Consider the following 22,164-nt stretch of genomic DNA (forward strand, 5'->3'; position numbering starts at 1 on the left):
ACGTTAACAAAGATGAACAAATACTGTAACAAATGTACTGCTCATTGTTAGTTTATACATTAACCAATGTTAACAAATGAGACCTTATAGTAAAGCGTTACCATATTGTTTTACAATAATAAAAAAAAAGAATATATAAATCATGAATTTTGATTGCTGAGACAAAAATCATCAAAGTCATCATTTTCTTTTTTTTCCCTTGTTAGGGTTTTATTACACAAGTCAGGGTTCAAAGGGTGCATTCTTCTGTTTGACTCGATCCTGTCTAGTCATGTTTTGACATGAACTTGTTGTGTTATTTGACAGGAGGTTGGCGTTATGATCAAGACAGGTCTGCCTGCCGCATTAGTCAAGTGTCTGTACCTGTTTGTAGCTTTGCCTCCCAGGAAAGAGAGCTTTGACCCTCAGAAGAATGTCAAAGAGGAAGTCAAATGCTCTTTCCAGGACACTCTTATTCAGGTTTTTACATTTTGGCATGCTTTATTTTATGTTGTAAAGCAATTACGCTACAGATGCTCATCTTGTGTAATGTTTATCAAATTGGGATAATGTTTCTCCATTAGCAAGTACATTTTTAGAAAGCTATGTCTTTGTTTAGTATTATTATTGTTTAAAAAATCTTATATTGAATGACCATGTATAGAAAGTTTTCATATCTAATGCATTTGTGTCAAACTAAGAGAAATATATCTCTTTAAACCTTGCTCAGGTGATCTTGCAGCTCTGCAGGCATGTGTGTTTTGTGGAGGTTCTGCTGGAGACCCAGGAGCTTTCAAGTGTGATGATCTCTCTCACCCTGCTGTGGGATCAGTGCAGCCCCTCATGGAGACAGCAGGCGTCCCGTGTGCTCCGAGCAGTGTCTGCTGCACAAGCTCACAACACTGTACCTGCACTGCAAGGTCAACAACCACACACACAAGCCCCAGCCCATTCTTCGGTCAACTGAATGCATCTTATTAGATTGTATTATGAAGAAGAAAAAAAATCATAATCAATTATTGGCATTTAGTTTATTGAAAAAGTGTTTTGGAGTAATAAACTACTTAAAAATCTAGGTAATATCTACTTTTATCAACAATATTATTGTATTTTGGCTAAATATGGAAAGGGACTATAAGCACATCTTCAATTTACTTTCATATGATGCTAAATTGAATTACTTAGTTGCCCCAGACTTATGAATACATACCATGTGGTTGTCATAACATTAGAAAATCTTGGGCATGATACAAAAGCTTCCAGTTGTCCCTCCTTTTTGGTGGTCCTGGGTCTAGGATATTATATTGAACATAATCCAAGTCAGAAAGTTTGCCCGGGGACATCCTGTCATCCTGACATCCTGAGCCAGAGACAATTAGAAAAATTTACACACTGACTTAGGGAAACTTAGTTCCTAAATTGTTAGTATGTACTTCAGGTACTTATGTAATTCTATTACACTTATTTATGGTGTTTTGTTTCCTTTAGCTAGTAACTGCATTAAGATCTGCATCCAGAACATGCATAAGTTCAGCAAGGACGTCCCTGGTCATGTTCTAGCTGAGGTGGCCATGAGTGTTTTCAGCTTTGTGAAGGACTCTTATCCAGTCAGCCCTGTTCTTTTTGAGGAGTTTGAGAACAACGACGGCTATGGCATCTTTCAGGCCATCTTGTTACGGTAAATTCATGAGTTTTGTTGGGAAAAATCAACAATGTAGTTGAAGATTGTCACTAAATAGTGCACATATGAAAGGCAGAACTGAAGACTAAATGTCTCCGAAGCTTTAAAAAATTAGGTGGCCCACCACCTCGATGCTTTTGTGTAATGCATTCTTAGGGGCTTTCCATTCCTTTCTGTAGCTCTCTTTCTTCCTCTCATTCTCAGCTCCTTCAAGTTTCTTTTTGAATGCCGCAGAATTCAATAATTAAAGAGCTTGTAATGAGATCAGCAGTAAATTGAGCTCAATCATATTACTGATCATGCCAGCTCTCTCTTACCCACTGTGTGTCTGCGCTTCCTCACAGCAAGGGTCACTACAGGACAAGACCGCCCTCAATGAACAATGGGTCTCATTCACCAAGCATGCTTACACGCGTATTTGTATGTAGAACCTGTGTGCGAGCATCTGCATTTAATCCGTAGAAATGTTTGTGTTACTTTTCTGTGCACATGCTGCAAGAACGCTTAGTAAAAGAGACCACTGTTACCTTGTTGTCTGTTACTTACACTACCGTTCAAAATGTTGGCGTCTGTAGGATTTTTTAAGGCCAGATTTACTAAATGGCAAATTAGCGTGAGAGCGCAATTCCAAAAAAAAAGCACGGATGGGAGTGGAAAGTTCTGCGCATGATCTACTGAAGACCTGCACATTAAAGAACACAGACCCAGCCTGATCATTTCCATAATGACAAACGCAATCTACCAAGAGCAGCGCAATTTAGCATCTGGTTTAAGACATGCTTTTTTGGGGCTGAAAATAATGGCGTTAATACCAGTAAATTGACCAGCGCAAACTTCAGTAAATCACCTACAAGATTCATTTAAATTCTCTCCTCCCATAAATTTTGCATATGAACGGGAAACTCCTACAAATATATATATCCGGTCCACGCCTTTTCAGCGATAATTTTTCACTGCGTGTCATTAGTAAATCCAGAGAGTAGTTTTTTAATGCCAAAAGAGGGTTTGCGCTAGCACAAGATGTTAGTAAATCCGTCCCTTAATGTTTTGGAAAAAAGTCTGTTATGATTGTACACAGTACACACACATATATTATGTAAACACAAACATTTATTTTGGATGCGATTAATTGCGCTTAATCGATTTTACAGCACTAATTTTAATATATTTTAATATGTAATTATTCCTGTATTGGCAAAGCTGAATTTAAGCATCATTAACCCAGTCTTCAGTGTCACATGATCCTTCAGAAATCATTTTAATATGCTGATTTGGTGCTCAAGTAACATTTCTTATTAGCAATGTTGAAAACAGTTGTGCTGCATAATATTGTTGTGGAATTTATTTTTTTAGAATTCTTTGATAAATAAAAAGTTAAAAACAACAGCTTTTATTTGAAATAGATTTTTTTGTAGCAGTATAAATGTATTTACTGTTAATTCTGATCAATATAATGCTTCATTGCTGAATGAAAGTATTAATTGTAATTTTTTTTTTTAAATCATACTTTCATCTTTCGAACTGTAGTGTAGCTTTGACCAGTTGTAAAGAATAAATTATACAAAATACCATTCATACTGTGTTTTACTGGAATTTAAATGTTTCAGCTGTTGCAAACATGTACATACAAGTGTAAACATGCCATATTGGACTAGAGAATTACTTTTTTTTTGCCTTTGCAGCTGCGAGGAGGAAGTAACAGATGAGCACTTTCTAGCAGTTCAAGACCTTCTTGGCCTCATTGCATCATTTACGCTTCTTGGCAAGGCTGAGCTGAAAGTGGCCATATGTGTGAACAACCCCCAACCACCAGGCTTTAAGTTTGACCCCACCCTGACTAACGGTAAGCCGCCATGACAGACAGTAAGTGCCACTCTGCATCTCTGCTGCGCCACCTCATAGTAGCACCACAGAAAAGGCAATTATGTCCAGGATGATGAAGTGCAGCTCTCCTCACTAACCCATTTAAGCCACCCTGCATCCATTCTCTTCATCCATACAGCAATTCTCCATTCATCACCACCAGAGCACCTCACTCCTGAGAGAGAGAAAAACAGTGCCTTTTTTTAAGCTTTATTTCATTTGGCTTTGATGTGATTTTAATTATGGGTGAAACTCAATCTTATTACCCTCTGCAGCTATATTTATTTGCCATAAACATCAGCGCACCTTTGTCCAAAGAGCAAATCAGTCTTTTTTTTTTCATATGTTGACACACTTAAATGTTGATATAGTTCAAAATGTAGTTTAATCTCTTTAATACGTGCCATATAACACAGTTTCAGCCAGCATAAGTGTGAATAACTCAATACTGATGCATAGTTTCTCATTTGCTTGAGCTCTTAGTTGTTCATAATGTCATCAGTTATCTCTCTCAATGAACTTTTAGGAATAGTGTTAGCGTTATGTGTAGTCTACATAAAGTCAAGTAATACATGGTTATTCTAGTCAAACATGATGCAATGTTTTTTGTCCAGTCAAGTTAATTGCATCTCTAATCAGTTTTTATTTTATTTTATTTTACTTTACTTTACTTCACTTTTTATTTTATTAATTTGTTTTCTGTACAGATCATTTTCTGAGCATTTTATTTGTATTACATTTTTTAGGTGTGTATTTTATGGTTTTCTTATTTTATAAAATGTTTTGACTAGAACGTTTTTAGTTAAGTACTCGACCAGTTGCTCCTTTTCCTTCTCACTTTCTAAGGGCCTCACTGTCTTCATATTTTCAGGTTCGTCAGTGAAGAACCTCACAGCCTTCAAGATCATCCAGTCCTCCTTCTTGCGCTCCGACAACACCGTGATCTGCAGCCAAATCCTGCGCACCATCCAGATGATCTGGTCTTGGGAAAAGGCTAACTTCTTCCTGCTGGAGTGGACTCTGCAGTCTCTGGCTCAGCTGGCTGAGTGTGTGTGGCAGAAATCGCCACCTGTTCACCTCATTTTCTTTGAACTGTTTGAGACCGTCATCTTCCAGCTCTTCTACATCCCACACGAGACCCTCAAGAAGATCCAAACTGTACTGAAGCAGGGCTGTTCAGAGTCCTTCAACGTCGCAGCTCTGGACTGCTTCTATAGGCTCATCATGCACAGTGGATTGCTGTCTGAAGTCCTGAGTGATGGAGGACTGATGGAGCTACTTTTGTTTGAGCTTAAAAGAAGGGCGAAGATAATCAGAAAGACTGGTGTTGCTGGTGAGTCATTCAGCGTTTACTCCGTACTATGAATTACAAGACAGTTTGTTCTGATCTAAGGTCTTATTTATCAACAGCAAATGAGGATGAAGAGAAGGGTGACAACTTTGAGATGAAGTTGACCACCAATATTTTGAATGTGGTTGCAGCCCTGGCCTTGCAGTCAGTCAGGAACACTGGTTGGTTGAAGTAATTTTCTTTATAATGAATCCTCTACGCAGCCAGGAAATAGTTGCAATAAAATTAAATATAATTAAATTAAAACATTTTAGGAAGGAAAAAAGAAGAAAAAAACGATCTCTTCTCTTGCATTTTCTCGTACAATTTGAAGTAAGGAGTTTATCTAAAGGACAGTACATCTGAAATCAAAGCATCTGATCAGTCTCTTGGCTTTAATAGTGTTCATCCGGGACTTGGGGATGATTCCCTATGTGAAGATCTTTCTGGATGTTGAGCAGATCCGGAGTCCTGCTCTGTGCATCCTGGAGCAGCTTTCTGAGGTGAATCCAGAGGAATACATGAGCACCGCCATCGGAGCCATATGCTCCTCCACTGAGAGTGAGCTCAGACTCAAACAGGATCTTTTACAGGTATTTACTCCATTGCTGCTTTTTATTTTTGGCTCTCCCACTTCCTCAGTCACATACACATACTGTAAAGACCATTATGCATTTCTATGGTTATTTTTGTCTTCCTGATTTGGGCTGTTTACTTTTTTAATTATTTATTATACATGTACAAATGTTGAAATACAAGTCGCAATTGGTTATTCCAAAGCATGATGGGATTATAATGGAGATGGCACCTACTAAATCTAAAATGTGAGTTCAGGTAGCCTGTAACTGTCTGTAAATTCAGCTCCATTCCTAATTCTAACAAATTATAACATGTTTAAAGCATAATGAGCCGGTGAATTTATTATATCAGCTTTTGGGAGCCTGATTCCATTATAGCCAAATTCAGATTGATTTGCTAATATACAGTTAGCTGTTAACTCAAGCTTCATTCGATTAAGCCTGCAGCCTTGTGGTGCGACACACACAAAATTATGAGCAATATCAGATCAGAGAATGTGAGAGAAATCTAATTATGCATAACTATGTTATTCAGTTACTGTACATGTCCATTTTTTAGATTCAAGCTCAGGAATACTAACCTGCAGACCATTAAAGTGTAACTGGGTTAAGGCTGCTGACAATTGGATTCACCCCGACCACTCTGTGAAATGTGTCAAAGCCATTCTGATTACTTCTATTGGTGCTAATTAGGTTTGGGCTTCATTTTATGACACATTAGCTCTTTGATGTATTAGCATGGTAGATTGAATAAGGGCTAATCCATTTTGTGCTAGGCTCTTTGAAACGTGAGACCCCTCCCGTTTGCCTTTTCACAGTGATGCATTATTTTCTAACAGATATTTTGAACAATTCTAGGCAGGTGTAGTAAAACCTTGTAACTAATTCCTGTTGGGTCATTCCATGTCAAATCAACCTCATTTCGGAAACTTCCCCTGGCTCAAATTTTTAATTTTGTTTAAGATTAACATAAATTGTGATGAAAGCCAAAATATTAAATTAAATGGCTGTATATTTACTGAGTATCCCAATATCTCTGGGATTGAACCTCATAGGCCCTTAAAAATTAAGATTCCAAAAGAAAAGTTTAATAGGAACAAGAGTCTAAAATTATATCAAGATATCTTTAACACTTCTTCCCCCGGTTTCACAGACAATGCTTAAGCTAATCCTAGACTAAAATGCATGTTTGAGCTATTTTAACTGAAAGAATCTTGCACTGACAAATCTTAAAATATGTCAGTGGCATTGTTTTGTCTCAAGATGCACACCAGTAATGTTTTTTTCTTGGGCACGTTTATAAAAGTTACTTAAATGTCCTAATTGAACTAAGGCCTAATCCTGGCTTAGTCTAAGCCCTGTCTGTGAAACCGGGCCCTTAAGTTACAGACATGTAAACTTCAGAAAAATATATATTTTTGGTACTCAGAGAGGTATGTTGTATGCAATGATTTTGATAGAGGGAAACAAGATACATTTCTAGTTTCAGTATTATTTGTTCTTCAGAAATTACTCTTTAAACACAATAAGGATCAGTTGTTTGAAAAGTTACCCACATTTGGCATTTGACCACTAAAAATGTGTACAATTGACCAATTTACTCATGGAGCCACATTAACATCTCCATATTGGGCCTTTAAAATGAAGACGCCAAAAGAAAAGTTTGTTACGAACTAGAATCTAAAAGGAAATTAAGATATATTTAATACTTCTTGAGTTACAGGCATGTAAACTTGGGGCAAAAAACACAAGAAGTGCTTTTTCCCATTTTTGAACTGTCATCGTTATAACCATATATTCCAACAAAGACTGCTTAAGTAAACAGATTTAACTAATAAACCTAACAATCTCTGTGTAATAATAAAATAATGATGCTGCCATCTTTCTAAAATAATTTTTACCCCCTGTAATGTGGCACCAAATCTCATGTGAAAATTGTCATTTTGACCCCCTCTACAATTACTGCATTACTCAGTAAATATACATTCATGAAATTTTATATTTTGGCTTTCTTCTTCATGTATTTATTTCCTTCAGCAGAAAAAAATGATCAATATCAAAGTTTTTTTAGCCAAGGACCTCTGGTTGAGTTGACACGGAATGACCCATTATATTATTTATATTGATGATTTAATAATAAAGTTTGATAAAGATTAACGTCTGAACTGTACAGAACCTCAAAAGGGACATGATGATATGAGATTAGTAGAAAAATTATATTTCAAAACATTTGTGTTCTCTCTCAAAACTTTTGCTTTCCCCCAAGAAACTTTGTGTTCGCTTGCAATGAACTGCAAAATTTCTTGGGGAACGAAAAATATTTGTGCGAGAATGCAAAAACATTGACATAATTTGTCCTCCCATCTAAAAAAAAATTCCTTAAAGGGGTGGTAAAACACATTCTTTTGAAGGCTTGATTGTGTTTGTGGGGTGCACTGTAACATGTATTCATGCTTCGTTTTAAAAAAAATTGCCTTATTTTTCATATATTTGACCTTTATTCTACACTGCTCTGTCCCTCCTTGTAAAACGGTCTGATGCTTTCCGGGTTGTATGAAGCCAGTCCCTCAAAAATACGCAATGGGCTCAGATTGGTTAGCTGGCCCAGTGTGTTGTGATTCGCTAACCGCAGTGCACGTCGGAAACGTCACGCCCCTTACCGGAGGCTGTGCTTTGGTCGGCGTCAATAAAACCATATGAGCCCGAATCAGATCCAGAACATTTGAGTGAAGATGATCGAGCAGAACCTGTTCAGTCCTCAAGAGTAAAGACTGCGGGTCTATAGTGATCGCTACTGAATGGCACTTTAACTTTTGTATTTTTAGAACGATTATAGCCAAATATCTGTCGCAAGAACTAACCCAAAACGAACACTAAGCACTGGCTTTAACTAGTAAGTTAGCCAAATCACACACAGAACCATGTTTAGCATGCCTGTAGATAAACAATACATAAAAGCTCTAATCAAAGAATCATTTACACTAATGCCAGGTTCGCTGTTGAGATTTTAACGTTAGTGTTTGTAACGTTAGGTGTTCGTCGGATAACGTTAAGTATGAATGAGCTTTTAACAGACTGGTTTGCAGAACAGTGTTGTCATCTGTTTACTTCCTTGCTACAACCTATTACAGGAAAACACATCGATGAAAAATAAATCAGACTTACAGGTTGTGGCCCGTAAACAGCTTTTGTTTGTAAATCCAGCTTTCAGGACAAGCCGTTGTGCAAATCCTGTATTGAACTCGCGAAGTTTGTGGAAGATTGTGTTGTCCTCCGTGAAATGTGCAGCGCGCGCGTCGTGCATCCACGCACTGGCAGTGTTTTTTTCACGCAGCTGACGTTGTGCAAATCTGGCATTGAAATCGCGAAGACGGTGGATGTTTTCCTCTGTTAGATGTGCTGCAGGGAGCCCTGCGCGCGCCTGATTCCCCGCTGACTCAAACACACGTGCATATAACATGCTGTGTGTTAAACGCTCTGCAACGCACCCCCGTCCCAAGGAAGGCTGAACAGAGCAAGTACCCCAGACCTGCAATCCGGATGAAAATAACAGCGTTTCCTTGGCATCGCGGCAACAACACTCCAGCCTAACTAACGTTATACCACAACAGCGCCGCGATACAAAATGCCCCCCCCCCCCTATTTAATATTCTCGGAGGAGGGGTTTATGTAAATATTGAGCCTGTTGATGTCACCAACCCTGGAGGAATGTCTGTAGTCGCCTACTGGCCGTTTGCTGTAGTCCTTAGAAACTGATTTCTTTAAAAGCAAATATCTCCCTTTGCTTTAAACTTTGAACGTTGTAACTTTGCAGATGTTGTTTATGCTCAAGCAGCAACATTACACGCTAGCTAAAGTTAGAATAGTGAAATCGTGGTTTACCACCCCTTTAAGAGATCTCTTTTTTTTCCCATCACCATGTCCCTTCAGGGGCTCCGTAGAGCTACTCAACTGTTGAAACTTGAAAACTTTGAAAGTTTATTCAGCAAGACATTTATAATGTCTCAAAGATTTATTTTTCAAATAAATGCTGTTCTTTTGAATTTTGTATCAAAGAAGTTTCCTCAAAAATAAGGAGCACAACTGCTTTCAATCTTGATAATAATAAGAAATGTTACTTAAATGTGACATGGAAGACTGTAGTAATGGCTGCTGAAAATTCAGCTTTGCCCTCACAGGATTAAAAAAAATAAAATAATATTTCACAATATTACTGTTTTACTGTATTTTTGATTAAATTAAATCAGCCTTGGTGAGCAGTATAAGTTACCGTTTTCAAAAACAAAGAAATCATACTGACCCCAAACATTTGAAATACTTGTAATAATCCCTTGCATCTTGCCTTTGCACAGTCTATTATGAAAGTTCTGGAGAATCCAAACAGTTGGAATGCCTTCCGCACTGCTGGAGGCTTTAACGGCCTGCTCTCCGTTGTCGTGGACATGGAAGGATCCCTGCTGGAAGCCCCAACTGGAATGTGGGCCTCACTGAGCCGCCAGAGCCTTGTTGAGCTGCTGCTTCTTACCCTGCACACCATCGCCCTTGCCGTGCACGTGCATCCGGTCAACGGCCACTTTTTTCACACAACCGGAGTCTGCGAGAAGCTGGGTGAGGCTCTGCTGCATCTAGGTTGTTTCCAGAGAGGGGTCCCTGTGGAAACAGACAAAGACATCTCAGGCGGCAGGAGTTTCCAGCAGTTTGTGGAAGCGGCGGAGAGGCCGGAACCCCAGTTGCCACCACCTTTAGGAGACTGTGTTAAGCTGCTGGGATTCCTGGAGCAGTTTGCTACCGGTGTGAGCTTGGCTGCAGATCCATGCACTAGTTTGCAGGGGAATATTGATGCTGGTGAGAGTCAGATCACAGTCTCAGGTCAGAGGATAGGGGAGCTACCCAATGAGGATGAGTTGTTGAATCACAGTAGGGCCGCAAGTGTGTCTTTAGTATCAACAAATTCTGGAAGGTAGGTATTCTCAATCAACTTTTATCTATGTATAGATTACTTGGACATAGATTTATGTATAATGTATAGATTTGTCTGCCTGTCTATGATTGTTAAACATATCATTGTTTATTCAGGGTTTACTCTGACCTCACCATTCTTCATCCAGGAGCTGTTAAGCTCATCATGACTCTCCTGCCTAGTATTTACTGTCCTAGTGATCCTTGTGTAAGTAAAACCACAATCACAGTCATACCTCGGACATAATTTGTATTTGGTGTCATGACTAATAGGCAATAATTTGCTTTAAACAAACAAACAAATAGCACAGTTATTCAAATCCAGCATATAGCGTTAGTTCTGGCAGGTCACGTTAGGCAAGCTCGCATCAGCTGACTGTCGGCTGATCACATCTACCTGTAGGAATACGATGCCCATCACAGCATGCATATATAAGCTCCTTCAGTACTATCAGCTGCTATCGTGTTTCTCCGGAGCTAATTACCCTTCTCCATCCCCAGCTCCTCCTCTCGTCAGTCAGGATTTGGCATTCTGATTCCCTCTGAATCAGACTAAATTCCCAAATTTGGTTGTACATTTTAATATTGACATTAATGCTATCTGCAATACATAATTGCTTCTGTTCTGTTTACCCTAAGGGTATTTATCACTGCTCTCCCTGCTCTTATTCATGCTAGGCTGCATGGATGCACAGGGAGTTCTTGCCCAGAACAGAACCATACCGCCAATCTAAACTATATGCTAATTGTCTATCACTTTGACGATAGTGATTCTGACAGAATTACAGTAACGGCCCACATTCTGTCCTATAGTTGGCTGAAGAGCTGCAGCTGGCTGTGGCTCATCATGTGCAGACTCTGGTCAAGTCAGAGAGAAACAGGCAGATCATGTGTGAGTTTGGTCTGGTTTCCACACTGCTGACTCACTGCAAACGCATCCTCATTGACAATTCCCATTCACTACACCTGCCCATAGTTCGGATCGTTGAGAAACTCGCCTCTCAGTCCATGGATCACACGTGCCTGAGGTCAGCATATGTTTGCAGTTAACATGCTCAAGCATTCTTCATGCAAAATGTTAAATATGATATGATAAAATGACTTTACATATTTTGTATGCCATTATTTTAGGCAGTTTCTGTGTCTTGGGGATCCTCTGATGTGTAGTGGAGAAAACCTCTCCTGTGAAGAGGCCAACTGCACAAGTACAGTTCTTCTTAGTCCTCACAGACTTCCTTTTTGGACTACTTCCTGTTTCATGGAAGAAGAAAAAAACATTTGATCATATTGTTACATCTGTTGTTTGAAGAAACTGTATTGATCTTCATCATTTTCTTTTATCTATTGCACAGACCAGACAAAAGACTCTGAGGACACTGAGGATAACCCTCAAAAATCCTCAAAAAAGGCAATGAAAAGAAGTTTCAGTCTACTGAAAACCTCTTTAGACAGTGGGATGGCAGTTCCTCTTCATAGAATCATAAGTCTTGTCTCAATCACATCGCCACGGTCCTTTCAGCCACACAAAATATCCATTTCCCCTTCTTTTGTGGAGTTTGACATGATAGACAGTGGCTATGGGTAAGTGTTTGCAGACGGGTTTATAGACATACCAATAGAGATTTGTGTTTTTTAGGCAGTGTTTCTCAACTGGTGGGTTGCGACTCAAATATGGGTCGCAAGATATTGCGCTTCTTGTGCAAGTGCGCCTACGCACACTGTATATCGCTTCATTATAAATAAAGCGCAAAATATAATTACGAGCAAGCAATGTCGTAATTATGTTGTCAATTAGTAAGTCATGAAATTACCATAAAGTATGTAACTGGTATGTTGAATGCAGGTATGATGTTCATTTTCAGCCACAGTTTCCATATGTTTCATTAGCAGTTCATGTATAAGTATTGTGTGTTTACCATGGCAACTGTTGTTTCTGTAATCCCAAAATGCCAAACACTGTATATTGACATGCCAAGTTTCCTTTGTGGGCTTTGCTTTATGGGCTTTATATGTATATATCTTAAAGGGCTTTGGTTAAAATTAACATATCAATGCCAAACGTAAGATGTTACTGGAAGTAAAATGACTGATATATTAATCTAGCATTATTTATTCTGCTAATTGACAAAAAACTATTTTGTCTCCACAGGTGTTTGTTCCTGCCATCTCTTGCCACAGTGAAAGGTGTCAGTGCAGACTTTATCTCCACTGGTGGTTTGGGGAATGGTAAGAAATACTATAGAATTACATTGTTGCATAAAAATAATATGAGATTCAAATACCCATCTAAAATCACATGATACATATAAGTACAACTAAAATTATTTTGGTATGAAAATCTAATATACTAATAATCTAATAAAAGGTTGTTTCCAAATGGATTTATCTGCTTCAGAAATAACCCATTTACCAGACGCTTTTATAATATATATATAAAGGTGCAATGCAGGTCCGGTTCTTCTTTTATATCCTTTTGTTTATCTCCACAGACTGCAGAGGCTTCCCTCCTTCAGCAGGCCTGTCTTTCTCCTGCTGGTTTATGATCTGTAGGTTCAGCTCGGCATTTGAAACTCACCCTGTGCGTCTGCTCACGGTAGTGCGCCACATGTCTCGTGCTGAGCAGCAGTTCAGCTGCTTGTCTGTCAGTATCTCTGAAGGCAACTTGGTGATCTCCACTGAGGAGGAAGCATATCAGTTCTTAGGTGAAAATTTCACTTGAGATTACTTTTATTTGTTTTTTTTCCCTAGTTTAGCCATGTCTTATTTACAGTTTTTATTTTACTCTACAGACATGATGGAGCCAGAGTTGTCGACTCCCAGCTCGCTGCCGGCCTCAGTGCGGTTTAATTGTTCCAAACAGCTGATACCATGCCAGTGGCACCAACTTTGTGTGGTTATGACCAAAGGAATCAAGAAGAGCTGTGTAGTCACTGTTTATCTGAATGCAACCGCAATCGGAACAGCAAAGGTTGGGGCAGGGAGTTTATTTTTCACTTAAAAATAATTTACTCGCTTTCCTATTGTTTCAAAGCTAGCTATATACAGTATGACTGACTTTCTTTTGTCGAACACAAATTATGAATTTTTAGAAAATGTTATGAATGTTTGACTTAAACTACATTTTGCAAGAATGTTTGATGTTTTGTTAAATTAAGGATTCTTCTTCAAAAAAAGGAAATTTGAATATATTTGGTGTGACATACATTGCCGTTCAAAAGTTTTGGGTCTGTTTGAATTATTTTTTTATTTTTTATTTTTTATAAAGAAAGTTCATGTTTAACATTATAGGAATTCTGTAGCTCAAACAGTAGAGAATGGAGCTAGCAATGCCAAGGTCAAGGGTTCAATTCCCAGGCAATGCATAACCTAAAAAAATGTATACCTTGAATGCAGTTTAAATCACTTAGGATAAAAGCTTCCCTTGTGTTTTCCATACAAGTAGCCCCGATGCTAACATGTTGTTAAAAATGCTCTTTTTGCAGATTAAGTACATTCAGCCGTTTCCCGGTCAGTCCATCTCAATGGATCCCTCTGCAGTCATTGACGTGTGTGGGATTATTGGCACTCCACCTTTATGGAAACAGCATGCAGCTCTGGTCTGGCGTGTCGGTCCGACATACTTGTTTGAGGAAGTTTTGAGTTCTGTTCAGGTGGAGACTATTTATGGGCAGGGCACCAAATACATTGGCAATTACCTCGCTCTCAACGTTTTAGGTGAGAAAGTTTGCTTCTCTCTGTCTGAAATAGTTCTGAATTTTATGTGAATCTGTATTCACACAAGTACATATGTTTAATAGGAGGTGAGACAGACGGTGCGATGTCCCAAATTAGGATGGTCTCCCCAGAGAGGATTTCCTTTGCCATAAACCCGGCGGTTTCCACCATAACTACAGTAGTAAATATTAGAGACCAGTACAATGAGGTGGACTGTCGCCTGATTGCCAAAGAGGTGCTTTTATTTTCCTTTTTAATTCATGGATTGAATTATTTTGATTATTAAATCATGATTGATTCTTCTATTATGTTGATTACAGATGGGAGTTACGTCACGTGATCACTGTACTCCTGTCTTCCTGGCTCATAATATCAGCCAGCATCTCAGTGGAACTGCCCGGACGATTGGGGCAGCCCTGGTTGGTTGTTTTGGTAAAAAACACAAACCCACTAGCTACTGCTCTAAAGTGCTTACTGTAAGACAAGACTGCAGCATTTGTTTTGATAGTGAACTTCTGATTTGAGGCAGATTTTACACTTTTATTTCCAGGTGTAAGGACGTTCAAGTCATTCAGTGCTGCTAGTAGCTTCCAGTATATTGGTGGCCCTTCTGCCATTCTGAGTTTGGTGGCGATGGCCTCAGATGATGGATCCTTGTATGCTGCTGTCAAAGTTCTGCTCTCAGTTTTAGAGACAAATCCTGTAATGGAGCAGGAGATGAAGCGTACTAATGGCTATAAGGTAGTGCAGTCAATTAAATTAGTTAAGACTTACAGTATAACAAATCAAAGCTGCAGATTTGATTTGTTTTGTATTGTCAGCTCTTGTCCTTCCTGCTGAAGATGAAGTCTCAGCTGATCAGCTGCCGGATTTTTCAGCTCATTCTGGCCATAGTGGGCACAATGGAGCTGGGCATTGTCACTACTCGTATCCCAAATATCAGCGCTTTTCAGGATGTCCTCTGTGACTTTGAGGTAAGTTTTAGTTTGGTGTGCTGTATGTTTCTTCATAGCTACAATTTTAATATACTTTGGTGAATATAATAGCATTCTGAATGACTTTAATTGAATTTTAATAGAGCTGCGGTGTCTACCAAGCTGGTCATTGCTATATTTAGTGATAAAATTCTTCAACAAGGAGTGTTAACCATAGCAAGTCTAAATATATGACTCATACAAATTAACTTTTCAGAGCTAGCTAGCAAGTAGCTAGCTACATAACGACTGGACTGACAGGTTTATTTTAATTTCTGTTTCTGTTTTTTTATTATACATGTGATCACATGTGGACAACATGGTTTCACATGTGATCACACATGTATTTCACATGGGAACTGTTCAATGTGCAAAGTATGTGTTTCACTTGTGACCACATGTATTTTTGCCCATGTGAAATTCATGTAAGGGTGAAAATAGCACTACACACTACTTTCTGCATGCAAAACAAGGATGCAAGTGTGCATGCTTGATTAATGATGTGCAATTAAGCTAACAACTCTTATCACATTTATGTAGCAATTTTTTGGCAATGTACACTACCATTTTTGGGTCTGTAAAATGTTTTTTAAAGAAGTCTCTTATGCTCACCAAGGCTGCATTTATTTGGTCAAAATAGAGTAAAAACTGTAATATTGTGAAATATTAGAACAATTTACATAACTGTTTTCTATTTTAATATATTTTAAAATGTAATTTATTTCTTTGATGGCAAAGCTGAATTTTTCATTACTCCAGTCTTCAGTGTCACGTGATCCTTCAGAAATCATTCTAATATGCTGATTTGCTTCTCAAAAAACATTTATTATGGGGTGGGGGGTTCTGTAAAAATGTGAAAAGCTTTAAATAAAATATAAAAAAACAAAAAAAAAACATTTATTATTATTATCAATGTCGAAAACAGCTGTGCTACTTACTATTTTTAACAGTCATACATTTTCTACAGTGCTTATTTGAAATATAATATCATTTGTCACATTATAAATGTCTTCACTGTCACTTTTGACCAATTGAATGCATCCTTGCTGAATAAACAATACAAATTTCTTTAAAAAAATCTTGCTGAACCCAAACCTTTGAATGGTATTGTATATTTTTATAGCAGTTGCAGAAGTCAGATTTGAGATATGACTGTGCATAGCTAAAGTTTTAGAGCCAAAAAGGGGAAATCTCTCAAGCAATGTTAATCACAGACCTTATTTTACTGCCATTTTAAAAACTCATAGGAGTTATCGTTACTCAAGTGATAATTCTCTTTGTTTTAGGACAACAAGCTTAGCACCTCTACCCCCGGTTTCACAGACAAGGCTTAAACCTAGTCCCAGACTAAATTACACATTTAAGCTGTTTTATCTGAAAGCAACTTGCAATTACATATCTTAAAATAAGTCAGTGCCATTGTTTTGTCTCAAGATGCACAAGGCATGTTGGTAAAAGTCACTTAAATGCCCTAATTGAACTAAGGTTTAATCCTGACTTAATCTAAGCCTTGACTATGAAACCGGGCCCTATTGTTTTGCAAAACTTGAAATTGCAAAAGTGTTGTTGAAACAACAGCAACTTTTTGCTTAAATCATGAGAAGTTTATTTCTTCTTTTTTCTGTAGGTGTGGCAGAATGCTCCCGAAAATCTTGACATTTGTGTTTTAAATCATTTTGCTGATATCCTGATGTCAAGGTACGTTGTTGGCTACTGATGTAAAGTTGTTTTGAGTTCATGTTTAGTGTGCAGCATAAAGTGATGTGAAACGCGTGGCACACTTCCTGTTTTTCAACCATGCATAAACCTTGTTAGTGGAAACATGCTGTGCCTGTGTTGTTTGTTGTGGATACGTGTGTCTGATGGTGAGTTTGTTTCCAGTGGGAGTCAAAAGAATGCTGAAGTCATGCACATACTCAACATGATGAGCAAACTCCTGATCCTGCTGCATGATCCCAGTGTGACCCGCAGGAAGGTGTCAGTCATCTGTACCATCATCAAATCCCTCCTCGAAGAGCATTTCAACATCACAGACATCAAGAGGCATGTCTGTTAACTTTTACAGTCTTGGCTTAAATTAAATCATTTGTTGCATCTCAATTTCCATGACAATTTTGGGAAAATCGCCAAAGCTTTAAGACGCCAAATGAATAAAAATAAGTCACCCAGTGTGATTTCTTGACACTTTTGTTTGTTCAATCAGGCTTGGACTCTTCTTAGTTCATAGTCTTTTGCCTCCTACTTTGAACGAGAAAAGCACTTTCTCTGATTTGGATTTTGATGATCAATCACAAGGTACCAATTTTTGCAATAAACATTAATTTTCTTCATGATTTTAGATTTGTGCTCTACTCAAATCTTGACTTTTGAAAGAGGCTCACTCCTTACATGCTCTTTAAACTCTTTGTGACTCTAGGCTGGAGTCAGACTCCTGGGAGATCAGTTTGGATAAGGAACCAGTTGCTCTCTATGCTGTCTTCTCTAATCATCCCAAACACTTCAAGCATGTGAGTTGAGTTTAGCAATGTAACAACGACAACTCTTGCTCTCTTTATCCTTGTTTACGTGATCCCATTGATGCATATCTTGAATCTTGAATTCTTTTTTAACTGTGTTTTTATTGAACTTCTCTTATAAACAGAGCACTGTTACATAACATGTACATAGAATATGACTCATGCAAAGTAAATAAATAAATAAACAAAAAACCCCACAAAAAATACACAAGCCCCTGACATTATCTGCATGGTTCAAACATTAACATATCTGTTGCTCTTCGTTTAGGGGTTGCATTGGTTGTCTTCCTGGTCATAAGTGACCGGACACCTAAAAATTAAACTTCCTCCACCCCAGTAAAACCAATGCAATTTATTTTTCTTCAATAATATTTTTTCTTTTTTAAATTTTGTATTTTGAGTTGATTTGATGGTATTTTTTTTATATTTATGCAATGATTATGGTCTATTTTTGTCATTGAAAATTATTTTTAAAAAAATGTGTTTGTTATTTATTTTATTACAATTGCAGTATTTCAGGTTAAAATAGAGACTAGGCCTTCAAAATGTATTTTTTTGAATGTTAAAAATTCAAAATGTGGTTCAAAGGTTCAGTTTTTCATAGGTGTGTGTGTGTGTGTGTGTGTGTGTGTGTGTGTGTGTGTGTGTGTGTGTGTGTGTGTGTGTGTGTGTGTGTGTGTGTGTATAAGTGTGCATGTGTGACTGAGTGGATGTGTCAATATCACACTCTTGATGTTTTAGAGTGTCACCTCTTTACTGCTGTGTACTTTTTTTTCAGCATCGTGGCCGATTTGTAGATTGTACACAAAAATATTCAAGGAATTTTTGTGTTTTTGCCGATTTCCCATTCATTTCCTATGGTCGGTCATTGACCGAAGACAATGAACGCAACTTTTTTTTTTACAACCAATTAGCATGCTCGAATCATGACCCCAATTTTTTTGTGTTTACATACCTAATGCTAGAAAAGTCACCACGTTTCATATCATTCTGATGAAGCTGTGATTTTTAAAAATTCAAAATGTGGTTCATAGGTTCAGTTTTTCATAGGTGTGTGTGTGTGTGTATAAGTGTGCATGTGTGACTGAGTGGATGTGTCAATATCACACTCTTGATGTTTTAGAGTGTCACCTCTTTACTGCTGTGTACTTTTTTTCAGCATCGTCGCCGATTTGTAGATTGTACACACAAATATTCAAGGAATTTTTGTGTTTTTGCCGATTTCCCATTCATTTCCTATGGTCGGTCATTGACCGAAGACAATGAACGCAACTTTTTTTTTACGACCAATTAGCATGCTCGAATCATGACCCCAATTTTTTTGTGTTTACATACCTAATGCTAGAAAAGTCACCAAGTTTCATGTCATTCCGATGAAGCTGTGATTTTTTAAATTTCAAAACAGAAAATATTCCGGTCAGAAATGACCGAAGAGCACCAGAGGGTTAAATCTATTTCCTTCAAGCAAATAAGTTTCAATTAGTGCCCACTTCTGTCGAAAAATGTCAGATTTTAACCTGCACCAGCACATATATTTATCCACATCTCATCCTCTATAACAGTATTTAACTCTAGTTCCCAGTTTCTTTTGATATGAAACGTGTCATCAGATTGATCCTGCATTAACTTCCCATAAATATGTGCTATATGATTTTTGGTTGGATCATGTTCAATAATATTCATAAAATATTTTTCAAAATCTTTAATTCTAAATACGTTCTCAAATGGCAGTAACCAGGAAGAGGTGTTCTTCGCATTGGGGTCGGATTGGTTCCTCCTCTTCTTACAGGGCCACATCCACACTAGCACAGTGCTGCTGGTTCTCACATTGCTTACTCACTTCCTATCATATCCGAACATCCTGACCAAGTTTAGAGAGGGTGTGTCACCAGGAACATTGGTGGAGACCATGGAGATACCTACCAGTATCACAGGTACTGTGTTTCTGGATGAAATTGTCCATTAATTTGGTTGCATGTGATTTGCTATATATATAGCACTATAACTATTTAAAATAATGTAATAAAATAATTGTATTTTTGATTTTTTTTTTGCCATTTTCCTCTAGATAATTTGAAGTCTCGCTCATGGTCGTTTGAATGTTTGAGCTGTATCTGCCCAGGGTTTGAAGTCCTGCAGAAGCTGCTTGTCATCCATATCCACCTGCCTCAAATTTATGGAGCTCTAGCTGCACTGCTTGTAGGAAAATCTGATTTCCAGGTTCCTGCTGGGCAGGTAGAGATCACATTGCTTAAATGTCTCATGTGACAACATTTATTTTATTGGCATGTATATTTAATTGTGACGGTTAAATTACCTACACCCAATTCTGTTTATTTGATGTCTTTCGTGGTTCAATTTTGGGATGATTTATGCTTGTGCTTTGTCCTTTGGATGTCAGGTTGATATTGATCTGATGCTTCAGAGTTTGATTGACACCTGCGGTGGATCTGAGGGCATCCGACTATGTGCAGATGCAGCTTGTGTCCTTTTAGAGTTGATTAGGATTATCATTACTAAGGTAAGTGTGTCTAAATTGTTACATTTATTGGCATAAGGTAACATAATATACATTTATTTATAATTAAAAATGTCATGATGTGTGACAGCATAGGATAGCAGGTACTACATGCAAAATAAGGTATTGCACCACCTAGTGCTCAAAAAGGCAATATTAAAATAGATTGACAGACAATTGCATGTCTGCGGGATGTAATCTTGTACATATTATTTGAGCGGCAGTTTGCATGATTACAGTCCCTTTTTGCAAACATGTTGAATAATCCATTGCATAGTCATTGCAATACCAGTAAATCCAGGTTTTCTCATGTTGAGTATTTGTATATCTTTATTAAGCCTGTAACAGAAAGTGCAGATGGCTGGGAAGTCCATTACCCAGGTAGTGTGATGCAGTTCCTCTGCCTGGTGAACAGTTTGTTTCCTCAAGATCCTCTTTGGACTTCCCCTGATTTCCTCAGTTCGCTGGCCAGTGCTGTTTTCCCCTTTGAAACCCCAGAGGTAAGACTTTCGGGCACTGTACCGTACATGTTCTGTGCAACTTAAAAATATACCCAAGAGACATTTCATTGCCCCATAGGAAAGCAGTTTACAGAAGTGATATTCTGCTTCTCATCTTCTTGTACAGAGCTCTACAGGTGTCCAGGGTATCAAAGAAAGTGGCGAGGGGGTGGGGGAGCCCCCCTTGCTTCGCCCGTCCCACCCAGGCAGGAAGCAGGTGTGTGACTTCATCCGCATCCTCTTGATGGACAGCCTCATTAACATCTCTGCCAAAGACGGCCTTCATCCTTTAATACAACTGCTAGAGGTGAGAGATGTAAAATATTGACATTTAATAAATAATACAACTTTTAAATTTTGTTTTTTTTTAACAAAATGTGTATCTATAAATCATTATATAAAATATATGAAGTATAAATTCTACATAAAAAATAAATAATATATAAATTCTTATGTATTTGTGTATTTATGTATTATATAATAATAATAATAATATAAATTATATTATTGCATACATTTAATAATAAAAGGTACTACTATTGTAATGCAGAAGTTGCATCTAAACTGTTAAACCAGCATCTGATGCTGTGCATAATATCTTTCCTCCATAAGGTGCCACTCTTTGCTCAGTTTTGATGATGCAATGCACATTACTGCTCACTGGAGGACGATAACTACGGTTTATACAGTCTAGCCAGTAGCGCCCTTGTGGACTATAGTGAAGCCATTATTTTAACATTCTGAAGGTTTTGTTTTTAGTTTTCCCCAGATGGTGTTTGTCAAGAGCAGAGGCAGAGCTTTCAGACTGAACTCCTGGAGTTTATGATGGACATCATCCACATGACAGGACAGGAAGAGGGCCAGTCTACACATGTGACCAGAGATGGTAAAATATATCAGACACTATATAAAAATGCTTTTAATGAATTTGTTGAAGGTCAGAAATTATATTTTAAATATAACAAGCAAGGTTTAAGGGTGCTTTTATACCGCTAACATACCCCACTAAATTCTCATAAGATCCATCCAAGTCCAAGCAGGAAGGAAAAGCTGCCGTTTTGGTTGATAATGTGGCGTTCTTCAGTAAAAAGCTGGTGGAAAAACTCTACTCTGGCATGTTTGTGGTGGAACCAGAGAACCTCTTGGTCTTCATGGCTGAACAGATAGCAGCGGTGAGTTTATCTTCTGATTTCACTAACACAGTATTATTGTTTTAAGCCTAGACACACCTGCATTTACACTGCATGTTTGTATTGACGTCAGGCACTGGAGAGAGGTCCAGGTCATCGGGAGATAACGGTCAGCATTCTGTACAAAAGCTTGAACCGGGCCCTGCTCTTCTTCCTGTCTCGATCCAGACAGACTCCAGCTGAGCAGGAACTCCTTATTCAGACACTGCACGTTTTGCAGCAGCACTGGGATGTGATCATGGCAACATACAATGCCAATGTCCACTTCATAAACTGTCTCATGCACTGCCTCGTCCTTATACGCTCTGGCAGGTTGGTATTTTCACAATTTCTGTGGTTATTGAATGATTATTTTTGGTTAT

At 38.1% G+C, this 22,164-nt stretch overlaps 1 protein-coding gene across 1 annotated transcript in view; it reads left to right on the forward strand.

The window, feature by feature from the left end:
* Positions 1-22,164, forward strand: part of wdfy4 (WDFY family member 4) — a 57,909-nt gene that overhangs the window by 6,676 nt on the left and 29,069 nt on the right. The window contains exons 5-36 of the mRNA XM_079841943.1: positions 307-459; positions 710-899; positions 1,468-1,657; positions 3,343-3,503; positions 4,395-4,856; positions 4,934-5,035; positions 5,256-5,446; positions 9,784-10,391; positions 10,508-10,598; positions 11,204-11,418; positions 11,522-11,595; positions 11,743-11,971; positions 12,540-12,616; positions 12,880-13,092; positions 13,180-13,358; positions 13,873-14,104; positions 14,188-14,339; positions 14,425-14,536; positions 14,655-14,845; positions 14,926-15,078; positions 16,706-16,776; positions 16,960-17,121; positions 17,282-17,373; positions 17,495-17,585; positions 19,326-19,528; positions 19,663-19,829; positions 19,996-20,115; positions 20,451-20,612; positions 20,740-20,919; positions 21,372-21,498; positions 21,633-21,784; positions 21,876-22,114. Of these exons, the coding sequence (XP_079698069.1) occupies positions 307-459; positions 710-899; positions 1,468-1,657; positions 3,343-3,503; positions 4,395-4,856; positions 4,934-5,035; positions 5,256-5,446; positions 9,784-10,391; positions 10,508-10,598; positions 11,204-11,418; positions 11,522-11,595; positions 11,743-11,971; positions 12,540-12,616; positions 12,880-13,092; positions 13,180-13,358; positions 13,873-14,104; positions 14,188-14,339; positions 14,425-14,536; positions 14,655-14,845; positions 14,926-15,078; positions 16,706-16,776; positions 16,960-17,121; positions 17,282-17,373; positions 17,495-17,585; positions 19,326-19,528; positions 19,663-19,829; positions 19,996-20,115; positions 20,451-20,612; positions 20,740-20,919; positions 21,372-21,498; positions 21,633-21,784; positions 21,876-22,114 (5,741 nt within the window). The remainder of the gene's footprint in view (positions 1-306; positions 460-709; positions 900-1,467; positions 1,658-3,342; positions 3,504-4,394; positions 4,857-4,933; positions 5,036-5,255; positions 5,447-9,783; positions 10,392-10,507; positions 10,599-11,203; positions 11,419-11,521; positions 11,596-11,742; positions 11,972-12,539; positions 12,617-12,879; positions 13,093-13,179; positions 13,359-13,872; positions 14,105-14,187; positions 14,340-14,424; positions 14,537-14,654; positions 14,846-14,925; positions 15,079-16,705; positions 16,777-16,959; positions 17,122-17,281; positions 17,374-17,494; positions 17,586-19,325; positions 19,529-19,662; positions 19,830-19,995; positions 20,116-20,450; positions 20,613-20,739; positions 20,920-21,371; positions 21,499-21,632; positions 21,785-21,875; positions 22,115-22,164) is intronic.

This window comes from Gobio gobio (assembly GCF_949357685.1).
Source record: "Gobio gobio genome assembly, chromosome: 18".
Lineage (NCBI taxonomy): Eukaryota > Metazoa > Chordata > Actinopteri > Cypriniformes > Gobionidae > Gobio > Gobio gobio.